This window comes from Balaenoptera acutorostrata, chromosome 2, assembly GCF_949987535.1.
Source record: "Balaenoptera acutorostrata chromosome 2, mBalAcu1.1, whole genome shotgun sequence".
In the NCBI taxonomy this organism is placed as follows: Eukaryota; Metazoa; Chordata; class Mammalia; order Artiodactyla; family Balaenopteridae; genus Balaenoptera; species Balaenoptera acutorostrata.
In genome coordinates, this window is record NC_080065.1 from 44767074 (window position 1) to 44783542 (window position 16469).

At 36.3% G+C, this 16469-nt stretch overlaps 1 protein-coding gene across 3 annotated transcripts in view; it reads right to left on the minus strand.

The window, feature by feature from the left end:
* Positions 1-16469, minus strand: part of ARL15 (ADP ribosylation factor like GTPase 15) — a 430267-nt gene that overhangs the window by 212038 nt on the left and 201760 nt on the right. For all 3 annotated transcript variants that reach the window (XM_057541534.1, XM_057541535.1, XM_007195582.2), the window contains one exon: positions 8014-8222. In XM_057541534.1, coding sequence (XP_057397517.1) covers positions 8014-8222 — 209 coding nt within the window. The remainder of the gene's footprint in view (positions 1-8013; positions 8223-16469) is intronic.

Consider the following 16469-nt stretch of genomic DNA (forward strand, 5'->3'; position numbering starts at 1 on the left):
AGAATCCGCTGTAAAATACTCTCACTGGAGTTAATTTATGTAATTAGTTGTTATTTTTGTAACTTCCCAAAGGCGTAATTTTTCATTTTTGTAATAAGAATTAAGCTCTCATATTTTCCTCCTAGAATCATGCTCTATTTTTTTAGTACATACAAATTATAAATTTGAGCTCTTACACAACTGAGAAATAGTTAAGAGATAAAGGGCTCTGACTATTTAGAAATCAATGCCTATGTTTTTAGACCCTTTTCAGAAAACCTATCCTCAGACATCTCTTGAGAGATTATATAAAGAAAATATTCAAACTATTCAAAATGAGTTCTGATGGTTCTGCACTAGAGGAAGTTTATTTTTCTTTAGAGAAGAGAACAAACAAACATATCTCTTGATCTATTTAGGAAACAAACAAACAAAAAACCTTTAGTGTATTAAGTCTCAAATCCCTAGTTCTGGATAAGACCCAGCAGATTAACCCCTCTCATTAGTTGTAGCCATTCCGGAGTAACCAAAGGTATTTTTAAGCAGACACTATGTAATAATAATAATGATAATAATTATCATAATGATAATAACTAACACTTATTGTGCTTTTTATCTTCAAAGCACCTTACTGGCATTAACTATGTGTCTATCTTCAAATAAATTTAACTCGACAAATGTTTTATTAACTTTGTAAGCTATGGAATGTGTAGTAACTGAGTTTCTTTGCAAATGAAATAAATAAATAAAACTAAGAACCAAGGAAATGATTCTGGAAACTTTTGCCTCAGAATCATTTGCTGCCTTTGCTGAATGAGAGTTAATCAAACACTTATTTTTACAAACTACAAAACTGAAATACAGATATAAAGGGTGAAGTTCACCAGTACAACCAATCAAATACATATTGCTTCAAATAACGAAGAAGTAAAATAATACTGTTTGGATAAAATCAAACTCTAACTGTATTAGTTATGGTTCATTATTGTAAAATATTTAAATATTTATAAGAAGAAAAACTGTTAAATGTAAGAATTTTAAAAATCCTTCTAAGTTTCACAAATGTAATAAATACTTTTATTTATTTACAAAGCTAAACAAATTTTGTTCTTATTAACTTGAATACATTGCTTTAAAATCATCTCAATTATGTTCCCATAGAGTTTCACCATGTACCATACCAGTCTCCACATGAGAAATATAAACAGTAAAAGATAGTTTGTGATGCTAGCAAGTGAAATAAGCTCTATATGGTTAAAAGATAGGCAATTAATAAAAACATAATAAAATAATATTATTCAGGCAGGATGTCCTCACTTTTTATGAGGGACTTGGGAAGAAAATAGTAACCTGTTGTAAGCAAAGTCCTCAAGTGAACAAATATAAGTACATAAAAAGACATTAAAACAAACTTTTGTAAATATGGTAGTTAACAGATTGAAGCTTTTAAACACTATTAACATGGTTGGAGTGGTGAGGTTTCATAGAAGATGTGGTTCATGAGCAATATTCAAACGTCAGGGTTTGATGCAGAGGAAAAAGGAAAATTTTTATATTCAAGGATGGAAATAGATGAGTCATACCGAGTAAAAGGAGAGTAGGGAAATCTAGACAAAGCTGATGGTATTAAGCCAACAGGGAAGCACGTACAGAAAGACTCAGAGGTAGTACCCATTCAAACAACATACAGTGAGCACAGAGACATAAACAAACAAGAATTCCTGTCTTTCAAGTAGCTTGCAATCCTGAAGGGTAGACAGAAAAGTTAATAGGCAATTAATTCTGATCTTTATGATTAGGATAAGACCAGGATGCCTTGGGAAGTCACAAGGAGGGCATCTATCTCAGCCATTGGTATCCAGGAAAACTTCTTGCGACACATAAGCTTTAGGTGGTTTTCCTACGGCGACAGGAATAGTGAGTAGTAGATGAAATGACAGAGAAAAGAAAAGGGAATTCAATTCTCAAGCACATTAACCTGTTAAATCTGTGGTGTTTCATTTGATTCTAGAAGGAATTAGAAGATAACACTGATTTTTAATATGGGTATCGTGAAAAACAGAAAGGAAGTCTGTTCTTTCCGGTCTGTGTTGGGGGATAGGAAGGAAGGGAGGAAGGGAGGAGATGTGGGGATGTAAACAACCAGGGAATTCTGAAAAGTACTACAGGTGAGAGAGCTGGGCACTAAACTGTCTGGAGGAGGAAAGTAAGAATTGGAAGAGGTTCCAAAACTTGCCAGCTTTACATAAAATGAACATATGCATGTGACTGAATAAAGGACGAAAGTGGAAAGAAATGGGGGTTTTATAAAAGAACATAATGAATTCGTTTTGCGTATACACTTTATATTTTCAAATGTATTACTTTGTTATCCCACCTAAACAATTTTCTTGATAGAAGGGACCTTTCTTATGTAACATATTTGTTAACGGGAATTTCTTTAGTTTTCAGTGGGCAGGGCATATTCTCATCATATTGCCTGGTGGGTGCAAGAAACACAGGTATACAGGGTTCCCTAGAATGGTGAGATCAAGATGGCTAGATTTAGAATCAATGAAATCAAATATACAAATTAATTTTTTTTTCAAGGAATGCATATAAAAAGAAAAAGCACATCAAAATACAATAAAGGGACTTCCCTGGTGGCACAGTGGTTAAGAATCTGCCTGCCAATGCAGAAGACACGGGTTCGAGCCCTGGTCCAGGAAGATCCCACATGCTGCGGAGCAACTAAGCCCGTGTTCCACAACTACTGAGCCTGCGCTCTAGGGCCCACGAGCCACAACTACTGAGCCCGCGTGCCACAACTACTGAAGCCCACGCACCTAGAGCCCGTGCTCCGCAACAAGAGAAGCCACTGCAATGAGAAGCCCGCGCGTAGCAACGAAGACCCAATGCAGCCATAAATAAATAAATAAACAAATAAGTAAGTAAATAAATAAATAAATTTATTTTTTAAAAGTACAATAAATAAAATATTCTGGCTCTTTCAAGTAGTCTCTAAAAGTTGCTCTATAATAATGACACTTTTGTAATTAACTATTGAAATGATTGCGATTTCAGCTTCTCTTGCAAGTGAGTAAACAGTTTCAAGAGATCACTGAGTCATTCAATGGAAAACTGATTTCCAAATGCTCTCATTATTTCCCCAAGATTAAACTGTAACAGAATGGAGTACATCTGTAAGGAATGGACAAAAAATAAGTTGTACCTCTTATATCACTTTAGGATAAGTGTACATCCCATGAGGGAGTTTTCAAACTGCTCACACAATAGGTATGTACACTGTTCTATGTGAAATCGAATCAGTATTCTAAAATGCTGCCAAGAAGCAGGTCAAGATATTTGGAAGACTCTTAAGATTTAAAGTATATGACACTTTACAATGATTATACTACACACGCACACAAACACACACATTTCTCTCCATATACAGAAAGTAATATTAAATTAAGCTGAGATTTTATGTGATTTAAACACTGCTTTGCACTTCTAATAAAAGATTTGTCATGTAAAATCAGAGATGACATTCATTACTTCACAGAACTACCGGAAAAGAACAGCTCTCCTGTGAAGCAGTGTAAATATAGAAAATTTAAACTAGCGGATTATTTACAGACAAACAGTGTCCAAAAATTTCAATCTTGCAAAACTCTCTCTGACCCTTTGTAGGAAGGGGGAAAAGTACACGACGTAGAAATAATTATCTATAAACAAGAAGTAATTATATTTAAATGTAATAGTTAAATAATATAAAACATATATTAGCACTCTCTTCCAGAAAATGTCTAGACTAAAAAGTGAGAACTAGATAAACTATTCATGACACGGTGAATACTGAAAGTACTATTCAAAAAACATGAATATTGATAATCAAAACAAAACATGGTCTAAAAAAGTAATGTTTATATCATTACAGAAATACTCACAAATACTCTTCTATTCTTCTCAAATAGAACACCACATTCTATGTACATCACAATAATGAACTAAATTACAATTGAGCAAAAACTGAGAAATGCCTGATTACAAATTTCAACTTTAATGCTGACATCCTAATTTACAAGCTGGATTTTCCTATGCTACAATTAATGAGCCATGGAACCAAATAGTGTCATCTGACCTTATAATTCTACTTCAAAATTCTATGTTTCACAGTTTTCAACCTTTTTTACATTTTTTAAATTGAAGTACAGTTGATTTACAATGTTGTGTTAGCTTTCATATTTCTTAATATTGGCTTTAATATAAAATATTCAAGTTAACTCAGTATTTTTGATGTATTATTTCTGAAAAAGTTAAATACTTTTGGATTAAGGAGATGAATGAATATCAAATCAGATTAGATTGCTGAAAGGATAAACTATTTCTTTCATGTTGACAAAATGTGTTATTTTATAAGACATGGTAATGCCCAATAAAATGAGAATAAGATTTGAAAAAGCTAGGAGGTAAAAGAATCACAATCAGCAACTGTGTCAAGGGAAAACAGGATTACTTTTATTGGCTACTCTATCAACTTAACTTCTCATAAAATCCTCCTGATCTATTAAATAACTTCAGAACTGAAGTATGCTCTCCTGTGGGAGCTGTAAAACAAATTAGATACAATTACAATTCAATACAAATAAAAAACCAACCTATTTACCCTTAAGATGATTCTTGTTTTAGAAAGCTTTATCATTTATATTAGAACAGAATTTTCCCTAATGAATCAAGTGGGTCACTTGACATAATTATAGATTTTTATATTATGTTTTCTACAGAGGAAAATAGTTGATATGAGTAAATTCTGGAAAACTGTGGTAACTACACTTCCCTAAAGTGAATACAACAAACATCTGTTGCAAGAACTGCTTGGCTTTCAGACAGTATGTAAAGGGTGTTCTTTTTCCCAGTGTTTTGTTATTACAAAAAAAAAAAAAAAAGCTTATTTGTTAAAAAACATGTTTCTACTATCGAGTCTCAAGGCACAAAATCTTAAAATTCTGGTACGTTAAACATAGGTCATTACCAGGTAGGTATATCACAGAAAGGGAAACTATGCAATGCACAAGACTCCACTTACTTTCTAAAAGGGCAACAAAATAATTGGGCATGTTGCCCTCTGTCAGTGGGTTACATAGTAATTTTAACCATTGTTCCTATCTTAACTTAGTTCTCAACACAAACCTAGCAAAACTCACATCATAGAGGAGGGAACTAAATACATAACTTCCTGATGATTTTCATCCTCTGTTGGAATCCAAGCGATAATTCAGCTTTCTCCTTTGGATTTCACCGGCTCCTACCAGCTTCTAAGCTTAGTGGTAACCTGATATCCTCATTAAATGATAAATGAATTCTTAAAGTTTTACTCCAGTGACAGGATAAATAATTGCAAAATTTTTGCATAATGCATTAAGCACAAAATATAATAATTTCAATGGGAGGAGGGGAAGAATCAACGAGCCTCTATGCCTCGGCTTTTCTTAACTGCATCAAAGAATTGTTCTGTGCTTCTTGGTAAACTGAATGCGTTTTCCCTGATTCTGAAAGAACAGAATTTTACCTAAAATTCACAGGTATTCTGCAGAGTAAAACACCATCTTTTTAGTATTTGGAAATTCCACAGAGTGCACACAAATGAGCAGGTACAAATGAATAAAAATGTTTATAAGCAACAGAGCAGCACACAGCACGTAATACCTTTAGGATCAGGAAAGAAAGTAATAAACAGATGACGACTTCTCAACACATTTCAAGTAACACGTAACTTTGCTCACTTCTCAATCTTCTATCTCCTCTTCTACTCGTGCCTACTCCCAACCATTTTGAGGTTACTATTTATAAACAAGTTTAAGATTCCATTTTACCATTCCATTTTTATGCTAACAATAAGGTATTAATTTAATTCCTAAAACACTCCTAAGAGCACTGCAGCAAAGCATCATAATAACTACACTGAGAAACCTCTGTTGTTCAAGGAATGGGGAAAATAGGAAGCTTCCATTTCTTTCTCTCCCAAATCCAAAGTAAGTTTAAGCACTTCATTATGTTTCAATAAGTTCAAGATCTACAATGGAATTTGTCCATGAATTCAATTAGGGCAGTCTAAAATGTTAACATGCACCTGGAACAGTACGTGTTTATATAATCATAGGGAAAATGCTTTACATAGAGCAGTCCTCAAAATGGTATTTGCAAATTCCATCACAAGTCAAAATTTTGAGGAAAGTTCATTTAAAATGGATATGAGTAAAAAGGAAAGTCAAAGTCACATATGTTCCAGTATATACAAGTTTAGAATAATTTTCAAAGTATATCTATGATTACTCTACATTCACAACTTCTTCCTACTAAAAGATGAATCACAAAAAGATAGCTGCCCTTTTCCTAGGAGAGACAGCCAGCCAACAGCCACATGGCATACTCCAAAGCAATCAATTGTTAAAAGCTTCCTTTATTCAATGTAGCAGGCTTTAATTCCTATGGAGGATTACCATGAGTCATATATTAGGTTTAAAGAACTCATTAGTTTCTTTTTTTGATGTCTATGGAAACATATAAACAGTTTCTTAAATTAAAAAGCAAAAAAAGAAAAAATTATATTTTCCACAATGAATCTCAGAATACCAATGCATTTTCAGCAAAGCACCTTATAAACATAATCTAACATTCATAACTACCCATCATTATACACTATTATATCCATTTTACAGACAGAAAAACTGGTGCTAAGAAGTTAAAAGATGTATCTGAGTTCTTAAGAACAGATCAGGAAGGCACCCAATTATAGTGCTGAAGATCTGCACATTGATGACTGTCTGAATAGATTTGTTACTCTTTTTATCTTAATCATTTAATGTTATCCATAAGGTATTTCACAAAATCTAAAAAGGAACAAGGTGCTAACTACTTAATGCTGAGTTAGGCAACTAAAGATACACGTAAGCTCTATTTAATAAGAAATCCTTGCCTTCTTTACTATTTTTCTAAAATAAATGAAAATTCTCTACATACAGTACCTCCTACACTTCAAATTAATCCCACTCACTTCTCATTTTTAAAAAATCACATTATTCCCATTTTACAGGTGAGAAGACAGGCACAGGGACAAAGCTATTTGCCCACGGGTCCCACACAAAGTGGGAGAGAGTCTGGAGTTAGGACATGTTATGTCCTTGGCTCCTCATCCATTTTTCAGACTAAAGGGCAATGTGGTTCCTATTATTCCGAAGTCACTAAAAGAAGCACACAATTTTTGAAGGGGGGGGGCGTGGGGGAAGTAATGGAACATATCCTGAAAGTTACAGGTGTAAAGGAATACATCAAAAGTTTTGATTTCACTGTTCTTAAGGTTAAAATTCACTATAATTTAAGTTTTGAAAGCTATTCACATATCTTATTACTTTAGCACCATGAATCAGAAACTCTGCTGAGACACTGATTATCTGCCCAGAATTAGTCTCATGCTTTTATAGGAAAGATACAAGCTAAGAAATGAAATTAAATATGGAAGATAAAGAATGGGTCCATACTAAAAGGTATTTGCTGGCATGGAACCTGCAAGATAAGACATCAATTTTCAGCCTGGCTGATTACAGAATAGGACCCATTGCTTCTCGTCCACAGTGAGCATTTCAGAGGGACAAGAACACGACATTTGAGGGCAAGTGATGCATGGTAATACGCACGACGCATTCCTTGAAAAGAAGAATGAACTAAGTAAGCTGTCGAGGTAAAAAAAAAAAAGTTAAATGACCAGGCCTTTAGCCCTTTAAAATAGATGCGAAATATATTCCTATAAATCCTTTAACTTTTGCTAAACAGTTAAAAAAAAAAAATCTATGGTCTCCAAGTGGGGTTAGGGGTGTGAATAATAATTTTTATCAGATTGATATAGGCTTTCTGTTTTCTAAAAAAACTTAGGTTTCGTGTTGCAAAACAGTTAACCAGCATATCTCCAATTACAAGAATCTTTTCCAATTCCAACATGGCAGCAAAAGTCAACAAACAAGACAGACAAATAGCTGTCGCCTTAATGAGACATACCTCTTGTACTGATCGAGCGGCTGGCTTGTCTTGATGATTGGCCAATATTAAAAATGGTAAAGTGCATAACTGTGGGTGCTGAAGAGCTGAGTGCAGTTCATTTCTAGCAGTCTCTAAATCATCTTCCGAAGAGGCACTGTCTAATACAAATATTACCCCTTGAGATCCTTGGTAGTAGCGGCTCCAGTATTTCCGGATATTATCAGCCCCTGTCAAAAACAAAACAAATTCTCTTTTTAAAGACAGCTTTCAGCAACTGAAAAATGTTCCCAACAGTAATTTCCTATTGGAAACCAATGCGGCTTTAAAAATTAAGTGCGGAGATCACAGATGATGAGAACAAAGGCATTAGAGCCAATGGGTGGATATGGCCTTGAAGGAGAACACAAAAGTTTAAGAGTCATTCTTCATGCCTTTCTTATCAAAATATGGAAGAAAGAATCAGGATAAGTACTTCTTAGACTTAAACACAAAAGAATGTTTTCAGATTTTGCTTAATAGTCCTGAAAAAACTACCCTCTCTATAGACTGAGTTTGAGCCTAACTCAGACAGCAGTATAACCAAGCTGTTCACCAAGGGTTCTCTCCATACCATGAACATTATCTTGTTGACATTTTCTGAGAACTGCTTACACTGATCAAGACAGCCTTGTTTAATTTATCCAGAAAGTTAAAACTATTAGCACAATACCTTTATGTGTCAAAGTGCTAAAGTTTGTAATGAAGTGAAATCTTGGCCTTTGGTACATCTGCCTAACACCACTAGGCAATGAGCACACTCATGGCCTCAGTCTGATGAGATGTTCATAGAAAAAGATATTGAGATGCTCATCAGCCAGGGCCAAGTCTTATTCCTTGTCATATTTCCAATATCTAGCATAATGTACAACTCAAAGTGTGATACAGGAATGAGGAAAATGAGGGAAGGAGGAAATGAAATTATACACTCATTAGGCTTCCAACTCTGAGGAAACCGGGTCCAAGAGAGGTGAAGTGACTAAGCTCCATTCATGTGTATAGCAAATCACAAACTTGAGATCTGTGTCTGAGTTAGTAGGCAACTTGCCCAGGGAAGGCATGGGTATTTCCCATTACATCATGATGAATACTTCCTTTTCTTTGATTCATGAATAGCATGGGCAATTTTTGTGCGTATGTGTGTATTGGGGGGGGGGAGTTATATAACCAATACAAGTTATTGGTTATATAACAAAAATTAGATATCAAGGAATTTCACCAATTTACGGCATATAATCAAGTTCTGACCACTCAATAACTATATTTTAGGCATCTCTTGAACATCTAGCTCCAGTGGTGGATATACTGTGCTGAGTGTTAGGGATTCAGAGTAGAGACTGGAGTTGGTGTGCCAATTGTGTGTCTCTTCCCAACACTGTTCAGTGACATCATTTTGGTAGCTCAAAAATGGATAGGGTAGGAGTATTTTCACCAAGAAAAATCAGCAAAAGCTATCTGTCAGGTCTTTTCTTTCCCTGGAGAGCCAATATACCACTAGATGACACTGAGAAGCTCATATTTTTCTGGGAGAAATAGAATAAAAAAAAAGATTATAATAAAGAGTAATAAAGCACTGTGATAGAGGAACTTATTAGGGTTCTCTGGGAACAAGAGATGAGGCATCTTATCCAGACTGGGCAAGTCTCTTAAAAGAGTAATATCAACCAAACATCTACCATTTATTAAGAACTTCTACATTCCAGGCACAGAGGCTAAGTATTTTCAAAAAAAATAGCTCATACAATTCTTACAACAATCTTAAGAGGGAGGTGTAACTGACTCAGGCTTTGACACTTATTTTGAGATTCTAAAATCTGGGGTATTCATCAAAATACTATGTGAAATAACCAGGTATATAATAAGAACAAGGGCATTTGATGTTGAGCAACCTTAAATATGTAAAGACAGGGGATATGAGCAGGGTTAATGCCAATCAGGCAGGGTCCAACCAAGAAAACAAAACAAAGAGAGGAAATTTAAGCCAGAGATTATTTAATATAGGGAATTAGTTGCATAAGTGATGGTGGAACTAAGGAAACAATAGGGGCACTGAAATTAGCAACATCTTAGGTCAGGTTCCCTACATGCAGAGCCTGAGACGGCATTTCTTACACACCTGAGTATAGACAGAGTGCTGTCAGGAGAAACAAGAGAGAAAGAAGCAAGCCAGAATGGGGGAAGGAGCTACACAAAGATATGGTTTCAGAAATCTAGCCTCAGTCTGATCCAATGAGCAGTTCTAGAACGTGGACTGAACCACGGAATTTGCCCCATCCAAAAGGCAAGGGGGCTGGGCTGTTATACCCCTGAACAGTCATTGGCTATGAGCCACCCCTGGGGAACAGGAGGGGGGGCTGGGGCATGATCTCATAATCTCCCCAACATACTTGGTTGAGGCAATTACTGTCAGCCAAGGGCAGGCCTCTGGAGAAGGGTACAGGTGTGAGTCATTAGCAGCCAATACCCACAGCAGCTGGGAGATGGATGCACTGGCCCAGTAAAGGAGATCTGGGTAGGGTACCAACAACATCTGCTACAGGCTACATCCAGACATTATCCATATGGGAGAGAAACATCCATAAGCTTGAAGAACAAAAGTAGACACAGTGTTACCTGGTGGTAAATGTTTAAAATAACAAAAATGCTGTGCGCACATGTATCCATACACAAGCTTTTTTTTTTTTTTACCTACATAAAGGATGTGTAGCACACAATTTTCATATAATAAGAATATATGCAACATGCTTTATCATAAATTCTATAGACCTCATTAGTGCTCACAGAATGCTTTCATTGATTTCGTCAAACTTTTGTATCCATAGCCAACCAGCAGTTGAGGTTGACCAACTCCAGTTCTGAAATAAATGTTGGTTGTGCTAAGTGTTTACATGTATTAAGTCACTGGCCCATGACAGTCTTATGAGGTAGGTACTTTTATCACTCTCATTTTATCAATAAGGAAATCAAGACACAAAACAATTACATAATGTGTCCAAGGCTAAGCAACTAGGAATATATTTAGGTCTACTGTGATTGAAATAGAAGGATCATCGACCAGAAAGGTGACAAAGCTAAATAAAGAACTCTACTACCACATGAGCCAAGAGGGGGAAAAAGGGAACCTGCTAGAATAAAAGGTACCTAAGTGCTTATATATATTAATGCTCAGAGTGGGAACCTGTCCAAGAACATTTCCCAACCAATTAATTCAACGAATAGTATTATTGTCTATTCTATACAAGTCACTGAGCTAGGACCTACAAGAAGTATTTAGAAAGCCACTATTCCTCTTAGCTCAAACCCTCAAAGCCTGTAAAGTAATGCTGATTACAATGAGGTCTGCAAATGTATGAGAGGAAAAAAACATGGCCATAGTATTGGAGAGTATCCAGGGAGTGAAATATAAGGAGAAGAATACTAGATGCATGTTTTAATGAAACTTGTTCACTGGAAATATGTGGGACATACTGGAAATCCAACTTGTGAAGTCCTCTTTCAACAAGAAACTATTTTCACCTGTCACATTTAGGAGACCATAAGGAACCTAGTGAGATGAAATGACAGTCCCAGGCCTGTGTTGGTGGATGAAACAAACCCAAATACCATAACTTTTTAAAATGCCCTGTATACGACATAATATATGAATATGTTATTAATATTGCAAAGACCCTTTTCTTCAATCTCCTGCTACACAGTCATCAGCCCAATCTTAGCATTTCTGACTTTCATCACAATCACTGAGGTTGGAATTGTAAGTTTCAGTTCAGCCTCCCACACAACCGCTTTAGTCAGCAGCAGCCTCAACCCAGATCAGGGCCGAGGAAACCAGGAATGGGGTTGGGGGTGGGGGATACAGCTGTTCAGTCCAGCTGAGTGGGCCTTAAGTTCACTCACCAACTTCAGATGAGAAAGGGATGTGTCATCCACCCAGCTGCCAGGTGCTTTGAGAAGTGAGCCTAACTGGGGAAATTCGGAACACCTGTTTGATTGCCCACATCCCAGCATCCCCAACCTACAAACCAAATCCACACGGGGTAACACACACAGGACAGCATATCTAACAGCAGTCTGAGCCTGCTCTTATTCTAATGACTGGAAATTGTGTGCTCTGCGTCCCTGAAATTACAATTGTTACATAAAAAGGATAAATACCAAACTCAAACCGGATCTATACTTTGTTCATTTATATTAAAAATCAAAGGGGTGGTCTAAACAGTAGAGAGCTTGGGTGGAAGGTGCTGCCGAATGTCCTCATTACCCAAGATCTGAGATCTCCTTACTGAGGGTTGTAAGGAAGTCTTGGGAATCTAAGGGTTCATTCTGAGAGCCAATCAATTAGGATAGCCTGGTTCAAGGTACCACACAAGAGCAGTGATAGAAGACAGGAGCATCATGTCCTCATTGGGCAGGTTCATTTCTATGGCACACCATGGACTTGTTAATTCATTAATTCATTCCTCTAACAGATATCTACTGGGCACCAGGCATCGTCTTAGGTGCTGGGACACAGAAGTAAACAAAACAAGACCAAACTTTCAGTCTTCATAAGGCTCACATTCTTTACCAGCAGAGCCAGTCTACCATTATAGAGGTTAAAAATGCCAGGTACTGGTATTCCCAGCCTCTGTCTCTTGCAGCATGGACATCTGATTCAGTTCTGGTTAAACAGGGCTCGACAAAAGTCTGTTGGGAGCTTTTGGAAAAGATTTTGCTCCTCATTAAAAAGATAGATGCCCAAAGAGAGCCTCCTCTTTCTTCTACTGTTTAGATTTCATTAGGTGATCAGGGGATGCTTTGAACAGTGTTAGCCTCCTAGCAACCTTAAAGGAGACATACCAACATACTGAGGACATCAGAATAGAAAGACAGAAAGAACCTGGGTCCTTGAGAACGGTGCTGAGCAGCAGAACCTATCCCCAGTTCTGTCTTATAAGAACTCATTCTGTGAGCACAGTACATGCCAATTATTCAAGCCAATTTTAGAAGACTATTTTGTTATTTGCAGCCAAAAAGATGCTTAGTCCCCTCATGGTAAATTAATATGCTATGAATAAGTTCATTAAAAGAGTTGCTCTTTGAAAGGTGGAACCGATGAGCTAAAAAACAAACAAACAAACCAGGAATATGCAGGAGTCAACTACAACAATAAAACAGTTGCTCCAAGTTTTCCCTATGGAAAATCTGATCTCTAGACCAGTGATGTCCTACTGACCTTTTGTGATGGAAAAAAAAAAAAAATTCTACATCTGTGCTTTCCAACATGGTAGCCACTAGCCACATGTAGCAATTGAGCACTTGAAATGTGGTCAGTGCAACTGAAGAACTGAATTTTTAATTTTATTTAAATTTACTTGGTTTTGCCCAAAGCACTCAGCAGCCAGAGAACGCTCCCAGACAGAGAATTCCAAGAGGTTTAAGTTGTTGAAAGTCAGTCTGGTGCTCATGGAAATGGGGTTATGGGGGACACCAACAAAGCCTCCCTCAGCTACCCCCCAAAATAGCATATAAATGTCAATTTAGGCCATGTGACTAGCTGTTGGCTCATGAGCAGAAAACACACACACACACAAAATACAATCATTATTATGTGTAAATAAATATCCAAGACTTGATTTATGTAATTATCCATGTATTTTCGGGCAGAAGAAGTAGCCATTCTCAGAGTGTTCTTCAAGACTCTTTCTGGAGACCCAGGAATCAACACTGTTTTTATAATTAGAATAAGACGTTATTTGCTATTTTCACCACACTGACATTTTCGCTAATGGTGCAAAACAAAGGTGAATAAATCTGCGGGTAAACTAACATGATCAGAAGTGCTGGCTTCAAACTAGTAGTCACTATATCCTTGACCACCATGTATTTGCCAGGGCGGGGAGCAAGTTTCACCTAAGAATGAACTTAATAAAGCAGTAAAAAGTCTTAGTTTTATCAAATTAGCTCTTAAACATGTCTTTCAAAAAAAAAAAAAAACTAAATGAGAAGCAGGCAAAAAGCATTTTTGCTATACACCAAAGCACATGGTTGTTTGGAGGTTAAGCATCAGTGCAACTCAGTTGTGAGCTAAACTGGTCGTTTTTATTTTGCTGGAATCCCATTTTTACTTGAAATTTCAACTGACAAACTATGATTATATTCAGGCTTGAGTATTTGATAGACATTTTCTCAAAAATGATTACGTAAGCCTGTAACTTCAAGGAAAACAACTGATAGTATTTGTTGTCAGTGGTAAAATCTGTTTTCAAGCCAAAACTAGAATTTTGGGAAAATGTTTGCATCACTGAGATCTTGACAGCTTCTCAATGATGAGATTGGTGATGATATTAATAAATATTTATTATAAAATGTTTCAACATTTGGAAGATCTACCTAACTTAATGAATCAATATTTTCCAAATGACCAATGCATGATGGTACAAAAACATGCATAGATTAAAAAAAAACACACTCAGAGCACAAGACTGATCATTGGCTGTTACATAACTGAATACAAAAAGTGCGTGGATGTAGTTTTCAGATTCCACATCGCAAATGACCTTTAAAAACTACCACTTGTTAAAGAATTCCGGTGTCATATGAAAGAAGACGATCAGCAATCATCCGAACAGGCTATTAAGATACGTCTCCCTTTTTGAATTTATCTGTGTGAGGCTAGAATTTTTTCACTCCAACCCAAATAACACATAGCAACAGACTAAATGTAGAAGCTGCTATGAGAATCCGGTCCTCTTCTACTAAGCCAGACATTAAGGAGATTTGCCACTGTTCTCAAATATTTTTGTTTGTTTTGGAAACTGTTAATTTACATTAAAACATTTTTTAATATTGATGTGTAATGGGTTTATTGTTACTTTTAAAGGAATTGAAAAATATTTTTTAAATTTAGCAGCTTTAATTCCTAACATGGCAAATATTGATATATATAAATATCGACACATACATATAAGCTATATAAACAAAAACCCTCTGAGGTCTCAATAATTTAAGAGAATAAAGGACCTGAGATCCCATAGAAGTTTTAAGAATTGTAGATACCAATTATCTTTAATATGCAAAAGAAACTTAATGGTCTCTTTAAGATCTACTAAAATCTGGCATAAATTCAGAGCTGTTTTCCAACAGAAATAAAGATGTTACACTGAATTATCTTTACTCTCCCCTGACTGTCTCCTGTCCAAAGATAGGCCAGCCGGAGCTGGGAGCATAATCTCAAAATTAAGAGGTCCATATAGGAGTCATACTAATCTCCTCGGTCTCACTGTGTTGGAATTCTAACCCAGTGGTCACATGCTTCCATGCTTAGAAAGATTCTCACAAAGTGAGCAGCCCAGGAGATTCTGAGGCAGGCTGTCCTCAGCTTATCTTTGGCAAAACAAAGTTCTAAACGCTATACAAGCTGATACACCAACTGCCCTCTTTTCTCCTTATTCTCAACAAGCATCCTGGATGCCTGTCTGTGTTATTCTAAACACAGTTTTACATCATTACCTTCCAAGTCAAGTCCTAACAACTGTACTTGAGGACTATTATGCCTGCTATCCGATGGCTGCCCTGCTCCTATGTTCTCTCATCACTTTCTGTCTGGATCATCAGAATGGCATTCTAACTGGTCTCCTCACTTCTGTCCTGGCAGTGATCCAATGAAATTACTAATACTGGTCCAGAAAACTAGCTCAGATTATATCACCATTCTGCTCAAAAATATTAAATGCCTATAACTTGAAATTCCCAAACTCCTTGATTTAGCATTTACAGTTCTCCATGATGTAGCTCCAACTGGCCATTCCTACCTCATTTCTCCATTACTCTCCTGTACACTCCACAAATGCAACTTTTGCTCTCCTGGACCAGATTCAGGCTTTTCACCTTCACCTTGATTGTGTTATCCCCTCTGCCTGGAGTTTCTAACCATGTCAGTTCTCCCCTCAGCTCTTGTTCATTTAAATGGCTAGATGCCCTTCAAGGGCCAGATCAAACATCACCTATTCGACCAAGCCTCATGTGATCTTCCACCTGGAAATAACTTCTCCGAAAGTTTTAGGTTACTTCTCTTGTTTCTGTTCATAACCCTTCCCACCCTGTAGCATTCATTGTTAGCTGAATGTATATTTCATCTTCCTGGTTAGACTGAAAGAGCCATATGGGAGTTTTGCGCATTTATGGGTCTCATTAACTCCATACTTTGAATGAATCCAACATGAAGTCTTACACATACTGGGCACTCAATCAGTATTTTTTAAATGAACTGAGTAACCTTTTATAAAACATTTATTCAGATTTCTCAAATGCAGAATGTAGAATTTACCTAAAAAATCACTCCATGATACAGAAATAATTTATCTCTTTGGTTGATGGTGGTAGTTTGTTGGTTTACAGTTATCAGCTTGTAATTTTTATGTTTATGGCACATACCCAGTTCTGCAAGAAATTTCTCAGCC